We start from the raw sequence: 25,952 nt of genomic DNA on the forward strand, positions 1-25,952 counted from the left end.
CAGAGAGGAAGGGAGAGGGATAGAGAGTTAGAAACATCGGTGAGAGAGAAACATCAATCAGCTGACTCCTGTACAACTCCTACTGGGGATGTGCCCACAACGAAGGTACATGCCCTTGACTGAAATTGAACCTGGGACCTTTCAGTCCGTAGGCCGACGCTCTATCCACTGAGCCAAACCGGTTAGGGCTAATGTGCCCTTTTAAAGCAAGGCAACAAAACTGATCTGCACAGCCTGGACAAAGAACATCTAGAAGCCTCTCAATAGCCAGCCCACTTTCATCCTGGGTTTTTGCAGCTAATAAGGGAGCGTGTCCTCAAAGATAGCCCTCATTATGAAGATTGCCAATAGCCCACACCACTCATCTCATTCCATGTATAGGGAATTCTGACTCCTTCATCAATGAATTGAATAAATATTATTCAAGCCCACCCTAAAATATCATTTTTATACAGCCTAGAAAGTGTCCAGAGAACAATTTCAGGTCATCTGGTAAACATCCCTAACTAATTACAAAAACTGTATAAATCATCTTAGAAAAAGTCACTCAGGAATTGCTGACTAACTCCAGGAAGTAGAAAGCAAAGAAAATGCCACTAGATCATAAAATGTATAGTTCTTTTAAAAAAAAATCTGTCCACAGCCCTCAGTGGCTGCTAAAATCATTAGGTGAAAGATTGATTGGGAACTTCACGGTGGATAGATCATACTGATACCACCTAAGTCCCCAACCAGCTAGGATATGCCTCCCAGTTCTTGTAAAACACTCTTACCATACACAATTAATCAGAGACTAATCAAGATTCTAGATCAGTGGTTCTCAACCTTCTGGCCCTTTAAATACAGTTCCTCATGTTGTGACCCAACCATAAAATTATTTTCGTTGCTACTTCATAACTGTCATGTTGCTACTGTTATGATTCGTCATGTAAATATCTGATATGCAGGATGGTCTTAGGCAACTCCTGTGAAAGGGTCGTTCAACCGCCAAAGGGGTCGCGACCCACAGGTTGAGAACGGCTGTTCTAGATCTAACTACCAGTTTACAGAAAACAGGAGGGATGGGAATACATGGTAAAAGGTACCACAAGAATACAATCGGTTAAACCCACAATGCAGGGAATTTATAGAGCCCACAGCCTTTCTTGAATAAATAAATGGAAATAAAATGGGGCTGTTACAAAAGAGACTTAAAGTCCATGAATCAAATGCAATGTATGGACTTCAGATTCTGATTCAAATAGATCAACTTAAAGAGTAAAACCATCCTTTCTAAAGGCTTTCTTCTATATCAAAGTGCAGCATCTACCAACTCAGTGATATATTAAATCCTGGTATATTATCAGCTATAGAAACATTTGGATGAATACTTTTCAATAAAAAAAACTCTTCTCCAAATATTTTTCAATGAATTAGATTTAGTAATAGTGCATAGCTAAGGTAGAGAGCTACTAGATATTTGGTGAATTTGAAAAATGAGCAGTTAGCCTTTTAAATTTACACAGAATATACCAATCATCTTACCAGCATGGTGCTCTGACAATAGGCATGAGTGTAGATTTTCCTATGATTTGCAAGAGGAAATGTAAAATATATTTTATCAGATTCCTGAAAAAAAAGGAAAAACACAATAAAACGATCATAAAAATAGATAATTTCATCATTCAAAACTCCAGCTAAAGGTGATCAGTAATTATTCAATTATTCCTGGTAGTGTTGAAGACCAATATTCTAGGAGTGGGAAGAAGAGACAGCTGTAAGATAGAGAGATCAGGTATAAACCCTGTAGTCCTGAAATCTATCTTAAAAGCATCAGTATGAATGCACGTGTTCTGTTTTGGTTCTGTTTTTGGCCTTATGATGAAGCTGAAATACCTTTCTTAGCTCTGTCCACTGAAAAGCCTAGAAATGCTAACCCACCAGCCGTAAGTATTGCTACTGCCCTGATTACGGATTTTAGGTGCCATTTCCCAAATATTGGGAGACTTCCTTCGAGAAAAAAGCTGATTCAAGGTCTGGGGCAGGGGATATACAAAACGAGCTGCAATGTCTTCTCAAACCAGACAGATAGTGAGAAAACTACCAATGGCAAATAAAGAGCAGCTATATGGAAAGATTCTAGAACCGAACTTGAAATGGCTACACTCGTCAAGGATAGAACAATTTTAATATTTTAGTTTATGCTTAAATACATGAGTTTGTAACAATATTAGGGAAGAAAAAAACCCCAAAACCTCTTTCAGTCACTGTCTGTGAATCAACTCACTATTCTGAAAACGAGTAAATATAAGATCCAAAGGTCTACGTGATTGACATTTTTTCCTTTATGATGTGTTCCATTTTTGATAAATGTACTAGATGAGTTTTTCTACATAGTATTCCAATTAATAAATGAAGAAGAAATAATCAAATTGGAGTATCATCATTTTTGTATCCCTCTACATCAGCCATGGGCAAACTACGGCCCGCAGGCCAGATCCGGCCCGTTTGAAATGAATAAAACTAAAAAAAAAAAAAGACTGTACCCTTTTATGTAATGACTAGAGGCCTGGTGCACAAAAATTTGTGCACTCGGTGGGGAGGGGGGAGTCCCTCAGCCCGGCCTGTGCCCTCTTGCAGTCTGGGACCCCTCGGGAGATAACGACCTGCTGGCTTAGGCCTGCTCCCGGGTGACAGAGGGCAGGCCCAATCCCTAGGTGCAGCCCTTGGTCGGGCTCAGAGCAGGGCCGATTGGGGAGTTGGGGCGCTGCCTCCTGTCATACACAGAGCAGGGCGATCGGGAGGTTGTGATTCCACCCTCAGTCACGCTCAGGGTAGGGCCGATTGGGGGACTGGGGCACCGCCCCCTGTCACACTCAAGGCAGGGTCGATGGGGAGGTTGCAGTGCCACCCCCTGTCATGCACAGAGCAGGGCCAATCAGGGGGTTGGGGCATTTCCCCCTGTCACTCACAGAGCAGGGCCCATCAGGGGGGTTGGGGCTCTGTACCCTGTCACGCACAGAGCAGGGCCAATCAGGGGGTTGGGGCGCAGCCCCGTCACGCACAGAGCAGGACCCATCAGGGGGTTGGGGCGCCACCCTCTATCACCCACAGAGCAGGGCCGATCAGGGGGTTGGGGTGCCGCCACTTTCACACTCAGGGCAGGGCCGATGGGGAGGTTATGGCTCTACCCCATCACACACAGAGCAGGGCCCGTGGGGGGGGGGGTGGTTGGGGCGCTGCACCCTGTCACACATAGAGCAGGGTCAATCAGGGGGTTGGGGCGCCGCACCCTGTCACACACAGAGCCGCAGGGCGATCAGGGGGTTTGGGCGCTGCCCCCTGTTACACTGATCCCGGTGCCTGGAGGCCTCGCGGCTCCGCTGATCCCAGTGCTGGGAGGCATATTACCCTTTTACTATATAGGGTAGAGGCCTGGTGCATGGGTGGGTGCCGGCTGGTTTGCCCTGAAGGGTGTCCTGGATCAGGGTGGGCGTCCCCACTGGGGTGCCTGGCCAGCCTGGGTGAGGGGATGATGGCTGTTTGCAGCTGGTCACACACCCTTCAGGGTGGGGGTCCCCACTGGGGTGCCTGGCCAGTCTGGGTGAGGAGCTGAGGGCTGTTTTCAGGCTGGGGGTGACTGAAGCTCCCAACTGCTCCTTTTTTTCTTTCTTTTTTTTTTTTATTCTGGGCCAGTTTTAGCTTTGAGGCTTGGCTCCAGCTCTTAGGCCTCCGCTGCTGAAAGTAGGTTTCTGGCCTTTGCTTACAATGTTGCGATCCTGCTGGGTTTCTGGGGTTTTGTTTAGCTTCTATGTTTGTTACACAGTTGCTTGCAGCTCAGAGGCCTGTAGGGGCAGGCGGGGAACGTTGGAGTCCTCCGTCACTGAAGCAAGCAAGCCTCATGTTAGTTTCAAGCTGCCTGGCTGCCGGCCGCCATCTTGGCTGACAGTTAATTTGCATATTGCCCTGATTAGCCAATGGGAAGGGTAGCGGTTGTACGCCAATTACCATGTTTTTCTTTTATTAGATAGGATGTTTACTTTGAATTTATATTAGTTCACACAAACACTCCATCCATGCTTTTGTTCCGGCCCTCCGGTCCAGTTTAAGAACCCATTGTGGCCCTCGAGTCAAAAAGTTTGCCCACCCCTGTTCTACATGAACTGACAGTAGGCATTATTCCTCAATACTAGTAGCTGCTAATAAAAAAAAAAAGTCAGACAGTCTCGCAAAACAAACACTTGAATCTGATCGAGCATCTAGACCCAACTACTAAGTCCCAGGAAAAGAGAAGGCAAAGAAAGGAACATGTTGAATGACACTACAGCAATGCAATCAGAAAACCAAGACTGTGAAACTTCATCAAACTAGGACAAATGACTTGCTTTTTTCAACAAATAAACTGCAAGAGGAAAAAAAGGTGGTGAAGTAAGTATGAGAGATTAAAAGAATAAGAGATATATCAATAAGTATTACCATATGTGGACCTTGTTTGTATCCTGATTTAAACAAATTGAAAATAAAAATAATTTAAAAATGTGACAGTTATAAAACTGAAAAACTGCACACCAATTAGATACTTATTAATTAAAAATTATTACTTAAATTGTTTTACGGTGGCAAAATGATACGTGGTTATCTTTTTTAAAGAGACGTTAGCAGTTAAAGATAACTACTAAACTTATTTTAAGTAAAGGAAAACCCCCTGGCAGTATACTTACATTGTAAGCCACGTAGGTCCACTTTGACACTTTTACTGGAACCCACAGCGGCGTCACTAAGGGAAAGGAGATTCATTTGTTTAGCTTGTTTTTTATATTAAATAATTTCTTTTTATTAAATACTGGTGAAATATTTCTCAATCAGCAGTTTTTGAAAAAGTGGTTTCCTGAAGATTGGCTATTTTAAATTAGAAAATCTAGAGAGATAGTCCCTATGCGCTCATTACTAACTAGCATTCACGTCAAATAAAGCACTTTAAATCGACTTGGTGTCTTTAAGGAAGTATCAACCAAAGAAAGTCAATATTTCATTTCCCAAACAAGACAAATAATTAAGTACGGTATGACAGGTATTACATATAAAAGCAAAATTTACCAGCTAAAGATATGCCTGTTAATCCAAAAGAAGGTCGACGAAGAATGACTGATACTGAGAAACTAAGCACAGCATTTATTTTATGTGATTGTCAGGAGACCAGAGACACTGAACTTTATCTTTAAACATTTTCTACTTGTTATGCTATTTTCAGGACATTTTTTTTTTTTTTACCAGCCACATCTTATAAATTGCTTTTCTACTTTTTCCCTTCCCTAACCAACAACCTCTTAAGAAACCATCTTAGAGACATGAATAAAATATAACAGGATTACAGTACCCGAAGTATCATATTTTCAAAGATTTTATCTGCTAATAACAAATTTACCTCTAAGAATCATAATTAAAGCTCTACTTAAAATTTAAAAATATTAAAACCACTAACCTGTTAAGTCAGAAATTATTGCTGGTTTTTCCTCGAAGTGTTTTGCTGGGTGTCTTATAAAGTGGTGATTCAAAACCGACAATTTCTTCTTGGGGTTTTGAGTGATCTAGAGAGAACATGGATGCATTCTGTACCCTTTCATGTCCTGGTGATAATTCAATGACACTTTGCTTACAGTAACAATGCTAAGAGCCAACAGTCACTTACTTCCTGTTCTACGTGCTTAACACGTTAGCGCTCTAGGAGACGATAACCTTCTTATCTGTATTTTAAGTGTGAGGAAGCACAGGGAAATAAAGGAATGGCTCAAGGTCACGCTCAAGGTCACGCTCCCGACGAGAGCTTGGACCAGTGCTCAAACCCAGCCCAGGCCGTCTGGCCCAGAGCCCACGCTTTGAACCATTATGCAATCCTGCTCTCCAACAACAGACGAGGATAAAACACATTAACAAGTACAGAACCGGAAGGGAACGCCAGGGGTCCTCCATTCCAGTGAATCCAACCCACTAGCTTCCCAATGCAGACCAGCGCCAATCTCACAACACAGAAATCAAGTGGTCACTACAGAAAATACAACTGTTCTCCCTTGGAAATCCCTTCCACTCTGTTCTACCGACTCCCCCTAAGTCAAAACATCCTATGTTTCATGAAACGAAAATGCAAGCAGACAACAGGATTTTTCCTGTTGTTTTAAAATATCCCAGCACGATAAAATGTCGGCAACTTTAGATTGGCGCCGCCCTGAAGAAAATGGATTGGGGTATAAAATTCCTCTGGAATCCACCGCCATTCAATTCTCCAGCTAGGGCCCCGAGGCCCCGACAGGGAAGTGATTTTCTCAGTAACCACACAGTGACTGGATGATGAAGAACTGTCGGTGAGGACCCAGGTCTATTACATCTGCCCAGTCCCTAAGAAGGCACCCGGTGTTTGCTTTAACATTTCTAACTCAGTCCTTTTCCAAATATTACATTCCAGTTGCAACAATTCTTACCAGGAGCATGTCCTGCCCTGTTCAGAGCAAGTATCTGACTCCTTGGTGCTCTGATACATTAGGTTGGGGGACAGTCCTTCAGAAAATTAAAGGCTGTGATGTCCCTCATCCAAATAAAACATTTCTTCTACAGATTAAACAACTTCAAAAACATCAAGTGTTTTTCACAGAACTGCTTCAGATCCCTCTCTACTCTGCCTTCCTTCCTTCCTTCCCTGGATAAACTCAAGTTTGTTAATGTTCCTCCTTAAAATAGGATGTACAAAATAGAATATAATTCTCTCAGAATTGTATGACTAGCGTGGAGGAAAGTGGAATTTAACTTCATTGATGCAAACTCTATACGTCAATCAACTCAGTCTGATACAAAATTAGTTTTGTTTTTTTAAAGCAGCCACATCTGACTGCAATCAACGAAAGCCACAGGTCTTTCAACCAACATTTCAGTGAAGTCATCTCTCCCATCCTTATTCTCCCTCTAGAAGATCCACCCGCTCACGCTTTCAGTTCTGATGTGTATGCTGATGACCATCAAAAATGACACTAATTCTGATTCCTGGGACCTCATGTTTGGGGATGATAATGGCGTGAGTTCTAGTTTCCCTGCTTTTTCTCCGAGATTACGTAATTTCTGATTAGCAATCATACCCTAACATTTTAGTGTCTAACATGTAGTCCAGTCCATTATATATAATGAGTTTGTGAAACAGAACTGTTTCATAATATTTTGATTCTTAGCATTATTAGTTATCAAAAACTTCTCATTTGTCCTTAAAATGTGTCTACAATATACTTATCCTTACAGAATTATAATTTATTACGCACTAGTATTAGAGTTTTCTCATCTTAGAATTTAACGGAACACAAGATTTGATTTATTCAACTGTAGATCTTTGGATCCTATCAGAAAGGTAAAGATGCTTTCCAAAAAAAGTTAAACAAAAATGTCTAATAGGATAGATCATGAGATCTATAATACATTACTAAAAATGACAAAATAGCTAGTAATAAGTATTTCCCTTAATTAAAGCTAAAAGACTATATATAAAAATTTAAACAGTAAAGGAGAAGAACTGGGGGAAGATTTAAGGAATCTGTCATTTTTCATTTTCATTGCATTCTTTAAAAACTTTTATTGAATTTACTTGGGGGGGGGATTGGTTAAAGATGACATATGTTTCAAGTGTACAATTCTACAATACATCTTCTGCATATAGTATTGTGTGCTCACCACCTAAAGTCAAGTCTCCTTCCATCACAATGCATCCCCCTCACCCTCTTCTACCTCTCCCACCCTCTTTTTCCTCCATTGCATTCTATTAATTATTATTAGTGGTCAAACTATTATCAGATAAAAATAGAGGTATTCCCATTTTGAAAGTCATTATAAGTCATCATAAGGTGTAGGCTTCTAGTTGCATCGAAGTATAAAATGTATTAATTTCACCACTGCTGCAACCAAGCTCTCACTTTACTGAAATCACTGTTAGTTTAAGAATACATACTTGTTTAGTGTCAGCATCAATCAGATCAAAGAATGCTCGAACTGTAGTCAACTGCAACTGTTTACACCTGAAGAATAAGATGTGTTACAAAGGAAACTTTAAAAATATGCTTTTGATACAAACACACATAATTCCATTATTTAATCAAATATATGTGGTTCCTTTAGTGCTGTAAATGCTAAAATTATTTAAGAAATCATTATTACCAATTACATATCTTAAAGATGAAACAATAAAAATGAAGCAAATTAAATCTTCCTGGATGTCTGACAGTAGACCTGTTTAGGTCCCTCCATCTCCCCTACATTTCCTTGTCTGCACAGCTATAGGTGTCCTCTACCCACGTTCACACGCCTGCACTGGCTGGTTCTTGCAGATGCCACTGACCACAGAGCTGGAGGAAGGTGAAAAAGAGGATCTTTAAGCCAAAACACAGAGAGATAAGATCCTAGGGTCTAGGACTAGGTCAAGCATGTGAAACTCAACATGGGGCCCACAACGAATATTTTTGCGGCCCAGCCAATGTAACGGTATGTGAGAAGCGTTTTAACAGGATTTTTACAATATCCTGTTATACATAATTATCAATAACGAACTACAACGTCCGCTAATGACTGATGGCTATAATCGTGTTGCATTCATTTCCCTTACACGCCTTACATGCAGGTGCACCATTTCTCTCCACTAATACTAACAGCGAATATTCTAGCAGCTGAAGGCCACGTCATTAGTCTTGTACTGACTTGTTTGGTGTGCGCAACAGGAAATATTTCGCTTTTGGATAACAAGAAAAATAGGTTTATTTGTGTTATGCTTATTAATTTGTGCAGTTATTCAGCGTCTGGTAAGTTAATGTTCAAGAAAAGATATTAATTTTCATTAAAATTTTCTATTATTTTATGTTAATGATGACTCATTTATTTCAGCCCTTTATAATCAGTATGTCTCTATCGAAATAAACCTACGTTTCTATAAAAATTGAAGCTTTTGTTTTTTTGCGGCCCACATACACTTATACTTTGTTTATTTGGCCCGTGTTAGCCCTTGAGTTTGACATGCGTGGTCTAGGTATTTCTTGATCTATATTTAATCTCTTTCTTTATTATGTTAAGGGTAAATCTAATTCCTACTTGGTGTTCTATGTGCTACTCTAGAATAACCAAGGCTTCATCCATCAAGTCCCTGAGTTTGGTGACTGGCCGAGAGCTCTGATGTCCTACAAGTACCTTTGATTCTGCCCAAATAGGACAAACTAAAATTTTGATATTTGACGCTAGTTTCATTTGAGACTGATGCTACTGGCTCTGAGATGATGATCTCAGTTGTCAAGGAAACCCTGGTCACACTGAGACAAGAGCCAAGTTTAGAGTTCTAAGCCCCTAAATTAACCTGTCTCCCAAATCTATGAATAAAGCTCTAAGAACGTTAACAAACTAATCAATGCACCGCTGAGAAAAGAGGACCACCACAAGCCATCAGAGTAAGGTACACGACATACCACACAATGGAGAGGTGATCTGTGGAGACCCAGGTCTTAGGCACTGCTGAGCTCTGAAAGGAAAGAAACAAACAAAAAAATCAAACTTAAGAAAAGCACATTCCTTATCCTCCAAAAGGCTTGAGATTCTTACAAGCTTATATTTAGAAACATGTAGCATTAGTTTCACTATGTTATGATACACAGACATTTTTAAATGATGCATTCTTTGTAAAAGATGATCCAAAAATATTAAGATATTTCCTGCATAAAATAATTCTGTCATTACTGCTTAGTCACACTTACATTATCCTTTAAAAATTATTAAAGCACCCAGATTTCCTTTGAGTTTGATGCTTCTTTTTTACTCTAACAAGAGGCCGAGTTTATGATTCTTTAAAAATCCTAGTTTATGGGTAAATTACAATAGATATTTTAGTAATTTTAGCTCTGACTAGATTATCACTTGGTAACGTCTAAGATGTTACTTCTTAATCAGAGTGTGCCTGAGAAATGCTTAAGCCTGGAGAGGTTTTCCAAAAGACATATTCTGATCACAGTATCAGAACTACCCAATCAGACTCTCACAAGTGGGGTCCAGGCCTACTTATATTGAAAAATTCACTAGCTGAATTTTTACTAATTAGAGACACAAGGGCAAAGGCTTCTAAAAATGTACTATTTGCAGGCTTTCTGACAATGCCATAACACCCTCCAATCAGGCTCTGAAGTAGGAGGAACCTATAGCTTACTTGTTGAACCTAAGAAAACATCAGGTATCTTACTCAGGAATTACTGCTGGCAGCTTATGTAACACGTTAAGACAACCAGAGTTCACTGTAGTTCTAGGATGATACTAGGTGCTCAGCTGAGTAAGAACTCACAGTAGATAACACTTAGCACTCCCAAAAACATACAACGGGCTCTCAAACTTCAGTCATTTTTCTAGCCCCAGTGGATGTAAATGTCACTTAACCATTCTTGAGATAATCATTAAAACACTGTTATGTCTTCATAATTTTTTTTAAGTGAACATACTTTAAAACGTGAAAGACCTTAGACTATTTGGGAGCTAAAAAAACTAAAGCGAACTCAAGTAATAAAAAAAAAACAGCTTTGAGAAAACTCCCTAAGAGGTAAAATATTTTCATCAGAAATACAAGCTGCCTTGAAGACCATACATTATTAAATGGGTTAGAAAACAGGGCCACACACACACACGCACACACACACACAGTTGAAAAGACCAAAGTTCTTTCAAAAATAAGCTGCAGGATGTGCTATCAATACGGCACCATGGGCCAGACCAAGCCCAGGAAATAAGCTACATGACATGACTGACGACTACATATGTGTTTTACAGAGTTGACATTTAATCTTTTGAGGGATTCCAGCAGATATCTGCCCCAAACATTCAACATCGAAATAAGATTTGTACCAATAATGAGGTTTGAGAGATTCACCAATTTTGTTCCAAAGCTACTATGGCTAAACCACAACTCCAGTTATAAGACCATGGTGGGTAAGAGCAGATGAGCTTAATGATTTCTGTTCTAGGTATGGCAGGCATTCAGTAAATCCTGCTTCATGAACGCACAGCAATCTAAGGTAGAGCAAAGGGGATCTCCAAAGGGAACAGCCATGAAACAAAGCACCAGCTCCTCCAAAGCAAAAGGAACTATGGATGTTTGTAGAAACTAAGTTCTAGTTGAAGATACCATATATATATATATATATATATATATATATACATATATATATATATATACATATATATACATACATATATACATATATATACATATACATATATATGTATATATATATAGAGAGAGAGAGAGAGAGAGAGAGAGTTTAAAAAGTTAAGATCTTAACTAAAGACTTTAAGGTTTAAAAACACAAGAAATATGCCGAAACCGGTTTGGCTCAGTGGATAGAGCGTTGGCCTGCGGACTGAAAGGTCCCAGGTTCGATTCCGGTCAAGGGCATGTACCTGGGTTGCAGGCACATCCCCAGTGGGGGATGTGCAGGAGGCAGCTGATCGATGTTTCTCTCTCATCGATGTTTCTAACTCTCTATCCCTCTCCCTTCCTCTCTGTAAAAAATCAATAAAATATATTTAAAAAAAAAAAAAAAAAACACAAGAAATAATGTTAAGTCCTAAAAGGAAACTTGAACTCACTTTACAGAGGCTACGTGTCCCAGTTAAAGACCATATACTTGATGTCCTAGCAGGGAAGAATAATCAGCAAATGAATTAATCAGGGTTGTGTTTACACTGTCAAAGCTAATTTTTTAATTTTAGAATGGGTAAAACTTCATTCAAGCTTAGCAATCCAGAGTATGTGATATGTTTACTGTACCACCGCAGACAGCATAGCACTCATATAACAGAGGCCCTGGGACATCAGTCCCCACTTCCTTACACTTACAACTCTCATCAATGAATGGGCTCTTATTTTGAACAAGATGCAATTATTTCTCATAAATAAGCGTTCTTTTCATAAAGTCTCTAAGGTCACTTTTAGTTTCTGTGGACATAGGCATCCATGCCTCTGCCTTCCCAACATGTCTTATTTATCCATTCATCTTCTCTGCCTCTCTCTCTCTCTCTCTCTCTCTCTCTCTCTCTCTCTCTCTCTCTCTCTCCCTCCCTCCCTCCCTCCCTCGCCCTCTCTCTCTCACGCACACGCGGACACACACACACACACACACACACACACACACGAGCACCATGGCAGCACTACGCCAACCCAACAGTCATTTCCAAGCAGCAACATGTTACTTCTCCATTCATGCCCCACCGTGTTCACCATGCCACTATTTCAGTAGAGTCTTTAAAAAAGATTACCACAACAGATAAGGCACTGGTATGATGGCTTAGTTTTGGTAGAAAAGTCAGTCCGGAACGAACTTGGTAATCCCGGAATCCTCCAGCTACAGAAAGCGTGGTTAAATTTATGTGTCTAGCATTTAGAATCCAATAGTTGTTTACAGTCATATAAAAATCTGGTAGGAAAAAAGACACATTAAAAATTAGTGGCCATTCTCTGCAACAAGATACACTGTTATATTCATTATATATCTATAATATTAATATTAAACAGAACTTCTAAGCCATCTGAACTATAAATAAAAGTTTTACCACTGTGGGAAACTGTTTATTGCCTTCACTATCTGATAAGCATAGACAGAGAACTCCCCGAAACCCTCACCGCCCCACCAAGGCTGGATGCCTTTGAAGCCCTAGCAAAGCCGGGAGCTAGGCGCCACCTCTGTTTGTCCAGACAGTGGTAGCTGAAACTACTCCCCCATTTATTATTATGTAAATCCTTGCTGATGGGCTAGTCTGTTTGTTACTAGGGGGTCACCTGCCTAAGGGCTACTCCAGATCAATAAAAGATTGGAGCAGCCTGAGCATGGGTGGAAGTCCCTCTCCTTGAGTTGGACTTGCCCGCCTGGACCTCCAATATTGCAAAATTATCTCGTGTCTTTTTCTCTCATTTGTTGTGCGGCTCCTCTTTCAGATACCGAACCCTACTCCACGCGGGTCGTGGAAGGAGTAACACTCGACATACCACAATTAAGATAATGCATATTTTTATAGGGTAAGAAGTGGAGTAAATTTACTGATCGGGAAAAGAATGATTTCTTTCTAAATATTTTCTTCTATTCTCATAAAATTGCAACAAGCAGTGAAGATACTATTTGACTTTAATAAAAAGGTGAGACAGGCATTTAATTCTTATCCTTTGACACTATTTGATTACATGACAGCAAGCATAAACTTGTACTGTTCATTTAAAATTCCCTGCAACATTATAGCATTATCCATAATTTTATTTCTTCTATTATAGCAGGGTATCTAAATTAAGAAGCAGCATGTTCTATAATAATAAAAGTGTAATATGTTAATTAGACTGGGCAGCTGAACTACCTTCTGGATGAAGCCAGGGCTGCGAGGGCCAAGCCCCTTGCACAAATTCTGTGCACCAGGCCTCTAGTAGCATATACAAGTTAAGAGCACAGGGCCAGGAACAAGATTAACAGGGTCAAGTACTAGCTCCACTATTTTCTTGCCACATAACTTTGGGCAAAAACTTTATCTTGGACTTTTTTTTTCTTCTATCCATAAACATGGGGATAACAATGGTCCTACCTCAAAGGACTATAACGATTAAGTGACATAATAACACATCAGGTAAAGTCTTTAACACAATACCCAAACCATAGTAAGAGCTCAATAAATATTCACAATTCTACCTCACCGCATGCAGTGTTAGCAGAACTCTGTTGAAAAACAAGACATTCCTAGTATTTTACTTAAAAATAAGCTTATTTTGAATAGAGTCCTGGCAACTTAACAAAACACAGAAGTTTAAACAAACTGTAAGAGCCAGGGAGTCATCCTCAAGAATAACTGAGCGGAAGCCTACGTGCCCGGGGACGACCAGACCTGCCATCACGTTAAGGTGCCATCGACAGAGAGTTTCAATGATGAGCCAAGGCTGAAAGTCATAGAGAGGCAGAGGTGGAGGTGATCTGCAACAGCTGCTTCCACATGGATGCACCGGTAGCGCTCTCTAAAGGGAGCAGCTGCAAGGATTCGTGTTCATCTAAAGGCCAGTCCGTGTTTACGTAACAGCACTCACCTGTAATGAACCGGTCTAAGGGCATCACGGGAGCCACATGAGGGGTAGCTTGTGTAATAAGAAGATTCAGCAGATCTTGTTTAAAATTTTTCAGTGTAAGCAATGCCCTTGCAACAAGGCCACCCATAGAATGACCAATTATTGCCACACTTTTTGGAGCAAATTCTTGACCCTATTTAAAAAAAAAATAACCAACACATAATTAACAGTATCATAAAGACAATACTAAATACTTCTCTCTAAATATGAGCAATTTTATAGAAAAAACTAGAGGCCTGGCACACGGATTCATGCACAGGTGGGATCCCTCAGCCTGGCCTGCGCCCTCTCGCAATCTGGGACCCCTTGAGGGATGCTGGACTGCCAGTTTTGGCCTGGTCCCCGCAGGCAAGGCTGAGGGACCCCACTGGTGCACGAATTCGTGCACAGGGCCTCTAGTATGCATATAAGATCTTTAGTTAATCTCTTCCCCCGCTCCCACCTCTCCCTTCCCTCTAAGATTCATCAGTCTGTTCCATGTTTCCATGCCTGTGTGTTGAGTGTCTGCCCCCTGGTGGTTAGTGCATGTCATAGCTACCAGTCGAACAGTCAAAAGGTTGCTTAGGCTCAAACTATCTAACCTCCTATCATAAGATACAGAAACACATTTTCATATAATTAGTGTGTACATACTATTTTGTGTTCTGCCAAACCTTTTTTAAAAATATTTTTTTCTTTATTGATTTTTTTACAGAGAGGAAGAGAGAGGGATAGAGAGTTAGAAACATTGATGAGAGAGAAACACTGATCAGTTGCCTCCTGCACACCTCCTACTGGGGATGTGCCCACAACCAAGGTACATGCCCTTGACTGGACTCGAACCTAGGACCTTTCAGTCTGCAGGCTGACGTTCTATCCACTGAGCCAAACTGGTCAGAGCTGTCAAACATTTTTAATAGCCATGCTTTGAATTTCTGAACCAAAATCAGAAAACTTGGGTCTAGCAAATCATGTTTCACTATTTGTTATATTGGATGTAAGAGTTGTAATTATATTTGGTGCATACCACAATATTAGATTTTATAGGGTTATTTATTAAAAATTAGAAATACCACAGAAAAGCTAGAAAAATTATGGTTGTCATAGCAATATACTACCACATCATATTGACACACCTCATCAAATCATTTCCCTATTATGCACCTGGGTTTAAAATAAACCAATGTTCCATAACATTTATTCACTGACATATTTTATTTCTTAAATAAGTAGCCTATATAATAAAACCCTAATATGCAAATTGACTGAATATCAGAACGACCAGCAGAACGACCCATCACTGTGATGTGCATTTATCACCGGGGGCAGACGCTCAATGCAGGAGCTGCCCCAGACCAGGGGGAGCTCCTACATTGACTGTCTGCCCCCTGAGAGGGAGGCGACCAGAGGTGGTGGGGGGCAGGGCCGCCAGCCAAGGCGGGTGCCAGCAGATGGCCCTGATTGCTGGCCAGGCCTAGGGACCCTACCCTATATATTGGGAACAGTATCTTAGATTTAAAAATTAAAACCTGACAGGGCTGCTCTAACACTGAAAAAACAGGATGACATGCATGGACTCTGGCTTGCACATTTGGTGGTCAGCCCTGATTCTGACACTTATAACTGTGTGACAAAGCCAATTACTTAACTTCTCTCTGCTTCAGTTTTTCCACCTATAAGATGGGAAAATGGTACTACTGCCTCAGAAGGATCATGCTATGTGCTACTTTTTATAGTCAGGGCAAAAAAATGTAGCTGTCGATACAACAGCAAGATGCCTTTCACCTGTATGAAAAGTATGGTCACTGGTGCATGCAGCATCCCGGATTAGAGAGGGATGTCGACTGCCAGTTTAGGTCCAACATCCCCCTAGGGGTCCCGGATTGCAAGAGGATGCAGGCTGGGCTAAGGGACACCCTCCCTCCACCCCGTGCACGAATTTCGTGCACCAGGCCTCTAGTCGCATTTAAAAAAATTTCTTCTGTCTCCACACAGTATCCTCAGTTCTACGACCAAACTTTTGCTCATCTTCCTCCATACCAATCCTTCATCTATGCCTTCTCTCCTGTTCATCTGAATAAACGGCTAACACAGTAGGCCTGAAACTGCTATCCTTAGAATGGACGGCATTAAGTTTGGCTCTGCTCTGCAATCTGGGACCTTAGATTCTGGGAGGTTCCCATCATTCCCTAAATGACAAAATGACTCACTATGCCAAAACTGTGCAAACAATAACCTTCATGCTGATCACTACTGCCCTCTGGGTGAGGTTTTGGTACGTGGTGGGCATAGGGTGTTTATATAACCAGCCCCCAAATAAAACTCTTGAGCAGTGAATCTCTATTGAGCTGCTCTCAGAGACAACATCCTCAGCCATGTGCTTCCTGGGGTCACCTGAATGCCCAATGTATTCAATAGGTCTTTCCGCTCTAGCTGGTCAGAACTCCTATTCCCACACCAGGTGGCCTCTGAAATCTCAATTCAGCTCACGATTCCCCAGCAGCTGTTTCCTGCCAGGACTTGTGCTGGGGCACACCAAGGGAAGAAGTGGCTCTCCCAGGTACGTAGCTGTATTTTACCTCTGACACTGATTAGAACTGCTGGCACAGAATGAGTGTCAGCCTGTTTTACTGCTCCTTTAAACTGCACCTCAGGTGGACACACCCCATCGCTTCCTCCTTGGTATGCCACTGCCTGGTACTACTTCTTGACCTGTGCATACACAGCATAGCATTCAGAGACCGAAAAAGGCAAATTTCTAGAGCGCCTATCTCTGCCTAATTTTCTTCTTTCCCACAACGCTGATCAGAAATCTCGCCAATTTTTCAGTAGCCCCCAAATTCCAGTCTCTGCCTTCTTTGGCTCGGCGATACCATGTGCTGGTTTGATCGCCACCTGCTTGCCCTGCGACCTAGAAAATGTTTCCAGGCAGAAAGCCAGAGCAGTTATGGAACTCGCTTCACACGGTACCTTTCTTTCAGAGATCATAGTCCTTTACTGCTTGTGGTTGTCCAACACCTGAAAGCACGTACTTCAGCTATCTTGACTAGCTTTAGAGTTGGTTACATGAGGAAGTGGTCTTCCTAGTACCAGCTGTACAGTCATAACTAGAAACAGAAACTCATACTAAGGGTTTCTAGAAATACCCTGCACTCCTCATTTATAATAGTTAAAAGAATTTCCCCCCTATGTTCACAGGAAAGGCTTCTTGTCAATTCAATTTAAACTTTAAAAACCACCAATGAATTCAAAACCACCCATGAACATAAACAAATGATTTAAAATGTGCTGAGTGCCTCTGAAAAGGAAAGATGCTAGCAGGCTGATCACGACTGACTTGCGAGCTTCTCTCTTACCTTGTAGAGTTTGAGAATTGCTTTAATGCACTCATGCACGAACTTGGTCTGCTTCTGCAGACTTCCCCCATACAGTGCCACCAGCTCTTCATTGAAGTTCACACTAAAGAAGTCAAAGTGGTACTTGAAGTCGATGTCTTCTGCTTTTCTCAGTGCAATGGAGCCGATGGAGCGCACTGCACAGGGAAGGGGTAAAGGGCACATTAAACAAGGATTTTTGTGCTATAATAACGGTTTTGGAGTTTTTCGAGCTTCTGTCTCTTCTGTGGAGCTTAAGGCGAGTGTGAGTGACACCGTGCTCAGGCCCTTTAAGAAGAGCAGCCTTCCGTCTCACCTGAACTGAGTCCCTGATGATTTTCACAGCGAGGGACTGTGGGGACTCTTTATGGCACCGGTGCTCCAGGCAGGGGAGCCTGGAGAGGGGCTGGGACCCCCTGCTCCTCCTCAGGGGTCCATCTGCAGCTGAGCTATTCCTCCTCATTCTTAACTGCCACACATGGGTGTGGGACCAGCCCCTTTCGAATCTCTGCCCCTTCTACCAGTCTTAACGTGGCTTCTTCTTTACATCCTAGTCATAGGAGTTCTGTTCAGCTAGTCTTCAGGTGGCTCTAAGGGTGGTGGTTCTATAATTCAGCTGTAATTCTGATGTGGTCATGAGAGGAGGCAAGCACATCATTTACCTACTCGGCCATATTGACCAGAAGCTAGAGCTCTGTAACTTAAAGCTCTGAGAGAAAGAAACCTGTCTCCTCTCTTGTTCAACATCACAGAAACCAGATTTACTTTGCTAGCCAATGCTTCAGGTTCTGTGCTCTGCACCCTCCATTCCCAATGCAAACTTCTTTCTTCTGCTAATTCCTGAATCCCGGTATCATCTATTTATTCCACCCACTCCATCCTCTTTTTCTCCTTCTTACGTTTTGCAGAGTGGTCGTCAACATTCTTTTCTATGTATTTCTCACATCTGTTTTTCTAGACAAAATGTCCTACTTTTGTGTTTCCAGGATGCCCAGCAGAGGACTTCAACAGAATATGTATCTGTTACACTCTTCAACTGCATGTCATAGCTGTCAAAATTGACTTCCGAGACTTACCCTGCTTATAACTTCCAGCATTCCCGGGAAGAAAGAGAACGGGGATTCCCGTTAAAGGGAGGATTTTGTGTTCTTCAGCGTAGGATCCTTCTCCATAAAGATATAATTCATACGAAGGGTAGCGTTTTGCCAGTTTCTTTGGAAGTTCTATTTTCTACAGCAAAAATAACAAATAAATGAAATGAAAAATGCAATTTTACTTTAAAGCCAACTTTATTAATATAATTCAGCCACACCATACCGAATTCTGAATTACACAAATAGTGCAATATAAAAATATTACTGATGATAAAACTGAACTTAATGCACATGACAAAATTTAGTTTATTCATATGGAGAATTAGTCTTGAATTATATGGATTCTGAGCCATGTGGTCTTCGGGAAATCATAAAATAGGACTATCTTAAATTCTAATGAAGATAAATTACTCGAAATAGCCACTGACAAGAGAAAAACACTGGTAGATGTCAGCAAGTTACAGGTTAACATAATTGAAAATGCATTTAATTTAGTATCAGTGTCAATTATTCTTAAACTTAGAAATGATGAAAGCCTCCCACTGCCAAATCAATTCTCTTTTGCTACTTTAAACTGTATTGTGATGTCTCTCCTTTTACTCTGGCCCAACTACATATTCTGGCTGTTATATCATTCCACAGAAAGCAAGTTTGTTTTATATAGTGCAGCTTCCTGACCTCTCCACTTCATATGCTTTGATCTACCATGTGCTTAACAAATTAATTTGAACCTTATAGCTATGTCTCGGTCAAGACACGTAATCTCCTCGCACCATAAACATTCCAATGAATTAGCATCGGTTTCGGTTTTCGCAAGCCAGGTGCATGGGTCGTCAGCAAGTGCTGACCTACTCTGCAGTTCATATAATCGCATACCAAATGAGCCAGTAATTCACATAACATTTCCCCCCACAAAATATAAATTAGGTCTTAATGTCATCCCCCAGAGCTAGGCACCTATAAAAGTGGTAGTAAAGTGTAAACTCTTCTTCTGCTCCTTTTTCAAGGAAAGAAACCATTAGAAATGAAACCAGTTACTTTGAACACTAGATTTTATGTAGGTGACAAAAATAGATTTAATGACCTAGCAATGCTATACATATGCTTGATAAAAACTTCAACTACTGAATGGATTTTTAAAACTAAATGATAATGACTGCTGTAAAAAACTAGAATTCTGATTATTCACACACACTCCTGAAGAGTCCTTTGAGGATATTACCATATACACCCTGTGCCAACAACATCATGAAAACATCTTTAGAGAGAGTGAGCTTACTAGATAAGATACTAGCAACTTTTTATCTCCTCACATATTCAAAATATAGAAGTACAAACCCCATACAGAAGTACATGCTTAAATATGTACATGTACTTTAACTCAAATTAGTTCCGATACTGACTACGCACTGTACGTAATAAAAAATGGCATAATGTACTTTTTCTTTAAGAACAAATTAAGCAAAAAGAAAACGTGAGAGACCCCTCCCAATTTAGTGAACCATTTGATAGAATAGTAGTATGTGCATATGAGACCATTATTCTTTTTAGGTCAGTAGCTAAACAAAGTTGTTTTGTGTGTTGTGGGGTTTTTTAAAAATATTTTTTTATTGATTTCAGAGAGGGAGAGAGATAGAAACATCAATGATGAGAGAGAATCATTAATCAGCTGCCTCCTGCATGCCCCACACTGGGGACCGAGAACAAAACCCAGGTATGTGCCCTGACATAATCAAACTGTGACCTCCTGGTTCATAGGTCAGGGCTCAACCACTGAGCCATGCTTGCTGGGCTAAACAAAGTTTTTAACTAGTTGAAATTTAACTCAGAAAGCTATTAAATATACAAAAGAAATATTTAATTCCCTGGAGACAGATAAACAAGCAGGAGGCTATATTTGATATATTTCATAATATATTATTATGAAAGCAATTTTGTAGTGAGAAAGAGTACATTTTTAAAAAATACGAATGTATACAATATGGAGTAGCAAAAAGTAGAAATGGAAAAAAGGAGATAGAATAACAACAAAAAAATGGGAGTTGTAGGCAAATGACAAAACTGCATTTTCAGACAGAGTTCAAATTGGGAGTTATGGGCATGAAAAAATGGGAGGGGTACTGACCAGATTGAGGACAGGAAAGGAACAGACATACAAAAAGGATGGTGACAAAAAAGGAAACAGAAGAGAGATTTGAAAACACATATAGCAACAGGACTCCAATCTACGTTAAACTGATTGTTTTATAGAGCGTATATTCAATGAGCACTCCTACCCCCAAAAAAGGCCTCTAATGAAGACTGATGGCTTTTACCCGTAAGTAGTATCTCCACATCGCCGCCCTGCTTCCATCCTCCCTTGACGCTGCCTTAGTGCAGGTTCTTATCTCTAATCCCGACCCCTTTCCAAAAACAAAGATTCTACAAAATTTCCAAGGGCTAGAAAAATACTGATTTAAAAAACTAAAGTCTTTAGGTTAGGTTATATCTCTTTTAATTGTGATTTAAAACTGCAAAAAAAAAAAAAAAGTTCCACAATTAACCAAAAAGAAAAAAAAAAAGATCTTGATCCAAATGAATGCAGCTTTTAAGCTCTTACAAAGAGCTGGCCCTCAGCCCTTTGCCCACCTCACTGGTAAGAGGGCCCCAGAGGACTCCAGCTGATAAAAAAGACCCAGAGACAGCGGACTCTCTCAGGCGACTCTCTCTGTCATGATCTGCTTGCCACACTCCACAGTCCACACTGCTGTCAAGGAAATACCTTGTTAAAACATACACCTGTGTGTTTCTTCACTGCATACAGAGATGATAAAGGCTTAAGAAAGAGGCCATTGAAACCTGGCCCTAGCTATTCTTATCTAATCTATAATAATAAAAGGGTAATATGCAAATTGACCAAACGGCCCAACAGCAGAACGACCGCCTGGATGACCAAGCTATGACATGCACTGGAGCCAGGCTGGCCAAGGCAGACTGGTCTGGGGGCCCTGCCATCACCCCATAATCGCCCCACACAGGTAGGCCCAGGTCACTGGCCAGCGGGGCAATCAATCAGGAGGGGGAGGAGAGGGCTCCGCAACTGCCCAAAGAGGGAGGCCCAGGCCACCCTCTGCAGGGCAATTGATCGGGGGTGGGGGTGGGGGGAGGGAGGATGAGAACTCCATGGAACCGGGGAAGGTGTGGCAGCAGACATGGGCCGCGAAGCCGGGGCCATGAAGCTGCCAGCTGGGGCTGCAAAGCCACCAGCCGGGGGAAGGAAGGCCTGCCCTTGCACGAATTCTGTGCATCGGGCCTCTAGTTTCTTATAACTTACACTAGAGGCCCAGTGCACGAATTCATGCACAAGTGGGGTCTGGCTGGGGTGGATTGGGCTGGGCCTGTTGGGAGGAGGAAATGGTGGGAAGTTGGCCAGCAGGCCCGCCCCCTATTGGGGTGGGAGGGGCGATCAGGGGCAGGGCCTGCTAGGGGAAGGGACAGTTTGCTGGACGCAGTGGGTATCATAGCGACCGGTCATTCTGGTCATTACGGGATTCCAGTCGCTAGCTTTTAATATATATAGATAGATATGCCAGGTTTGTTGGTGGTTGTTGTTAAACCTCACCCGAGGATATTTTTCCATTGATTTTTAGAGAGGAAGGGAGAGGGAGAGACAGAGAGAAACATTGATGTAAGAGAGACACATTGATTGATTGCCTCCTACATGACCCCCAACCAGGGCCTGGGAACCTGCAACCAAGATACATGCCCCTGACCAGAATGGAGCCCAGGACCCTTCAGTCCACAGGCCGATGCTCTATCCACTGAGCCAAACCAGCTAGGGCGATATGCCAGGTTTTAAATCTATTTTTAATATGTTTCAAAATTCAAGATTCAATAGGCTATACATTGAATAGGCTCTCTCATACCCATGGTCCTTTAGCCTCCAGTTTCCTACCAGGAAGGCAACTAAGGTTTGCAGTTTGTGTTTCCAGGAATACTTTACACATATACATACAAGAAAACATGTTCATGGGTTTTTCTCCTTTTTACATAAATGGTAACATACGACACATACTGCTTAGGCAGTGTTTATTCACAAATGCTCTTCTTTATTCCCGCAATTTTCTTGTTTCTGCACCTTATGAACTGTGTACCTTCCACGGCCCAATTCACTACCTCTTTTCTGTGGCCTTTGACTACCAACATGAACCTGAATGCTCCCCTCTGAAGAGCCCTGGACACACACTCTTACAGTGAAATTATAACATGTAGCACATTTCAACTATCCATTACATTCCTGCTTTCCCCCATTGTATTATAAAGAATAAATTAAAGGCACCAAGGTCTGATTCATGTAATTATACCCAGTATCTAAAATATACCTGACACAGTCATTCAATAAATGATTTGCTAAAGAATATGCAAAGGGCAGTAAAAAAGGAAGAAAGGCATGAAGAAAGAGAAGAAAACCAATAATTAGGACATCTCATCGAATGGATAGCAATTTGTGAACGATTAGCGCGTTCGCTGTAAAATATAATGAAAAGCAAGCAACATATAAAATAAGTTTAGAACACTTTTATTCATTAAAAAACATGTCTCTTAATGAAATGACCTCAGTTAACCAGAAATCTCACTGTACTCAAAAGGATTCATTTCTACAGGCATGTTTTAACTTAATTTGTAAAATAGCCCAACCTGGTGTGCACAACAAAGGGACTAAGGTGCAAATATAAACAGCACTGTAGAGAATTAATGCAGCTTCTTGCATAATAAAAATAAAACTCTACCCAAAAAATGTGGATCCAGAACTCCTGCCACTATACTTAACATCATTAACAGAATGTAAAACCTCGAAAGGGCAATTTGAATCAAAATCAGTAAATACAGACACAATAACAGAAAGAAAGCCAAGCAGCTGTTTTGCATCAGCCACACTAGTTTTCGGTGTCTTGCCAGTCAATTTTACGAGGCACGAAATACAACTGTGAGGTCCATATGCTTTGTTCCCAACACTAAGCAATTCTACTACTGTAAACATTAAAATAGCTTCAGTAATTGTGGGCAATCTAAAAATAAATGGAAATTAGCACACTGCTTCACAATAATTTTATTTTAACCAAACTCTTCAAGGCAGTATAAACCTAAGTTGACCTACTTCAATCTATTGGAGGTTTCCTACTTATTAAATCACATAAAAATCAAAGGCGATTATGAGGGCTCTATCTTCACTTTTAAAAAAATCTAAACTAGAAGCCCAACTACTGAACTATATACAGGCTCTGATAAAAATAAACCAGCATATTCGCTTAGAAATTAAGAGACAACAGTAACGTTATAATTTCCTTCAGTAGCATCTGATAGCACACCCCCTTATAAGCACGGATGCAGAACGAAGGTAAGAATCTCAGAACAAATGAAACCTAAACTAGAACTTTGCCCATGGGAAAGGAAGCTCGCCAGCAGTTGAAACCTTAAGCAGTTTTAACATCTGAATAATAGCAGCATAATCAAATATCTCCTCCATAATGATCTGTACACAGAAGTAACCACGATCGGCATACTTCGCCTTAAAGAAAAAAAAAATCTGCTATGGTTTTAAAAGTATGCTACCAATGCATTTTATCAATATATATTATATATAGTATATATATATACATCTTCGAGGAGGAGGCTATTATGTATTCCTTAATTAGGAGATGCGTTTAGAAATAAAAGAATCACTCGTGGGGGAATGTCTTCGGGCAGTTCTGTCATCAGTCACAGCCTCTGACAGCTGCTCATGAGTGAAATTCCCCGGTCTCCCGCGCTGAGCTGCTAAGCGATCGAGGCTGAAAATGTTCAAAACGGAACGGAAGAGGTGGGGGCGGAGGGAGAGGGAGAGAAGGGCCCATCCTTCTTAAAGAGCAAACACGGTGACAGAGAGAAACAAACAAACATGAGAGAGATCTGGAACGCCATCGGTAAGAGGCGGCACGCATGAACGCAGGCGTGCATGCACACGCACAGACCCGCAGGGCAGGAGGCTCCGCAAAACCCGCGCAGGCGGGAACCTCGACAGTTTCCCATGCATGTGCTCGTCGGGTGAGCCTTGCACCCAGAGGCGAACCCGGAGCCCCCGGGGCCGCCCCGGGAACCGTGCAGCCACTGCCCGCCCTGCAGGAGCGCGGTCCCTTCCAGAAAAGCGCGAGCTGCCACGCACACCCCTGGGCGCGCGGGGCACCATGTAGGCGCGCGGGAGCCAAGGCGGGTCGGGGCACCTGTGGGGGCAGGAACGCGGGGGAGACGCGGTTGGGACGCAGGGAGAGGGGCTGAGAATGGCGGGGGGTGGGCCGGACCGGCCGGTGAAGCCCGTGTATGGCATCTGGGATCTGGAAGAGGGCACGGGGGCAGGGGAGCAGTTCCGCGCGGGGCAGCGAGGATGCTCGGGGAACCTAGGAAACACCCATCGTGGAGAAAGGACACAAAGGGCAGGCGAGGGAAGCGAGGGGGTCCCGCCGTCTCCGGGGCGGACAGGGCAGAGGCCGGGTGGGGAGGAGGGGGGCGCAGAGGCGCGGGGAGCCCGGGCAGAGGAAACCCGGGGACGCGCCGGGCGGGCGCGCCCAGGTGCGAGGGCGGCGCCTCACCTGGAACTCCGGGTACTCGAACATGTAGCTCATGCTGCACTTGTTCTCCTCGAAGCCGAAGAAGACGTCCCACAGCCCCAGGGTGGCCATGCCGACCATGAAGGCGTAAAACGCCAAGTTCCCGAGGTTGACGGAGTGCAGGAACATGGTGCCGGCGCCCGTGCCGCCCGTGCCGCCGCCGCGGGGCACCCAGCCCGGACCGCGCGCGCCCCGGATGCCTGGACGCTCCGCCGGAGCCGAGCCCAGCCCGCGCCGCGCGCGCCTGCGCGGACGCCCCGCCGGCCCGCGCCGCCCCCAGTGCGCCTGCGCGCCGCGCCCGCCGCCCGGCGCCGCCCGGGAGAGGAGGTGGAGATTGCAGCTGGAGCGCAAATCTGAGCGCGGCGGGAGAGCGCGCGGGCGGCTGGGCGGGCTGGGCTCCGGGGAGAGGGGGGAGAGGGGAGGGGCGAGGAGAGGGAAAGGCAGCGGGGGACTGGGAAGGGCAGGGAGAGGCGGGCTGGAGGGGGACCCGGGGAGGGGGGGAGGGGGTGATGGAGAGGGGCCATCGGGGGCAGGGGAGGGCTGGGGTGAGTGAGCCTGGAGACCCAGAAGCGTCGCTGATGCTGAGCTGACCGGCGAGGGGAGGGGGACCTCAGAGCCGAAACGTTGAAACACCTCTCCCTGCGCAGATGAAAAACCCTTCTCGTTCTTTTAATTTTATTTTTTGAAACGCCTCTGGCCTCCGCGATGTGGGTGCTCCCCGCGGCCCCGGCACCTTCGCAGCTCCCGGGACCCC

The 25,952-nt window shown here is 42.8% G+C and overlaps 1 protein-coding gene across 1 annotated transcript in view; it reads right to left on the minus strand.

The window, feature by feature from the left end:
• The window catches only part of PGAP1 (post-GPI attachment to proteins inositol deacylase 1), a 49,388-nt gene extending 23,970 nt beyond the window's left edge, over positions 1-25,418 (minus strand). The window contains exons 1-10 of the mRNA XM_081095710.1: positions 25,181-25,418; positions 18,558-18,711; positions 17,464-17,639; positions 14,090-14,261; positions 12,289-12,446; positions 9,459-9,511; positions 7,961-8,027; positions 5,462-5,567; positions 4,701-4,756; positions 1,525-1,608 (exon numbers count right to left, since the gene is read on the minus strand). Of these exons, the coding sequence (XP_080951836.1) occupies positions 1,525-1,608; positions 4,701-4,756; positions 5,462-5,567; positions 7,961-8,027; positions 9,459-9,511; positions 12,289-12,446; positions 14,090-14,261; positions 17,464-17,639; positions 18,558-18,711; positions 25,181-25,327 (1,173 nt within the window). The 5' untranslated portion in view covers positions 25,328-25,418. The remainder of the gene's footprint in view (positions 1-1,524; positions 1,609-4,700; positions 4,757-5,461; positions 5,568-7,960; positions 8,028-9,458; positions 9,512-12,288; positions 12,447-14,089; positions 14,262-17,463; positions 17,640-18,557; positions 18,712-25,180) is intronic.
• Between the last annotated feature and the right edge of the window lie 534 nt (positions 25,419-25,952).

This window comes from Myotis nattereri (genome assembly GCF_964212035.1).
Source record: "Myotis nattereri genome assembly, chromosome: 7".
NCBI lineage: Eukaryota > Metazoa > Chordata > Mammalia > Chiroptera > Vespertilionidae > Myotis > Myotis nattereri.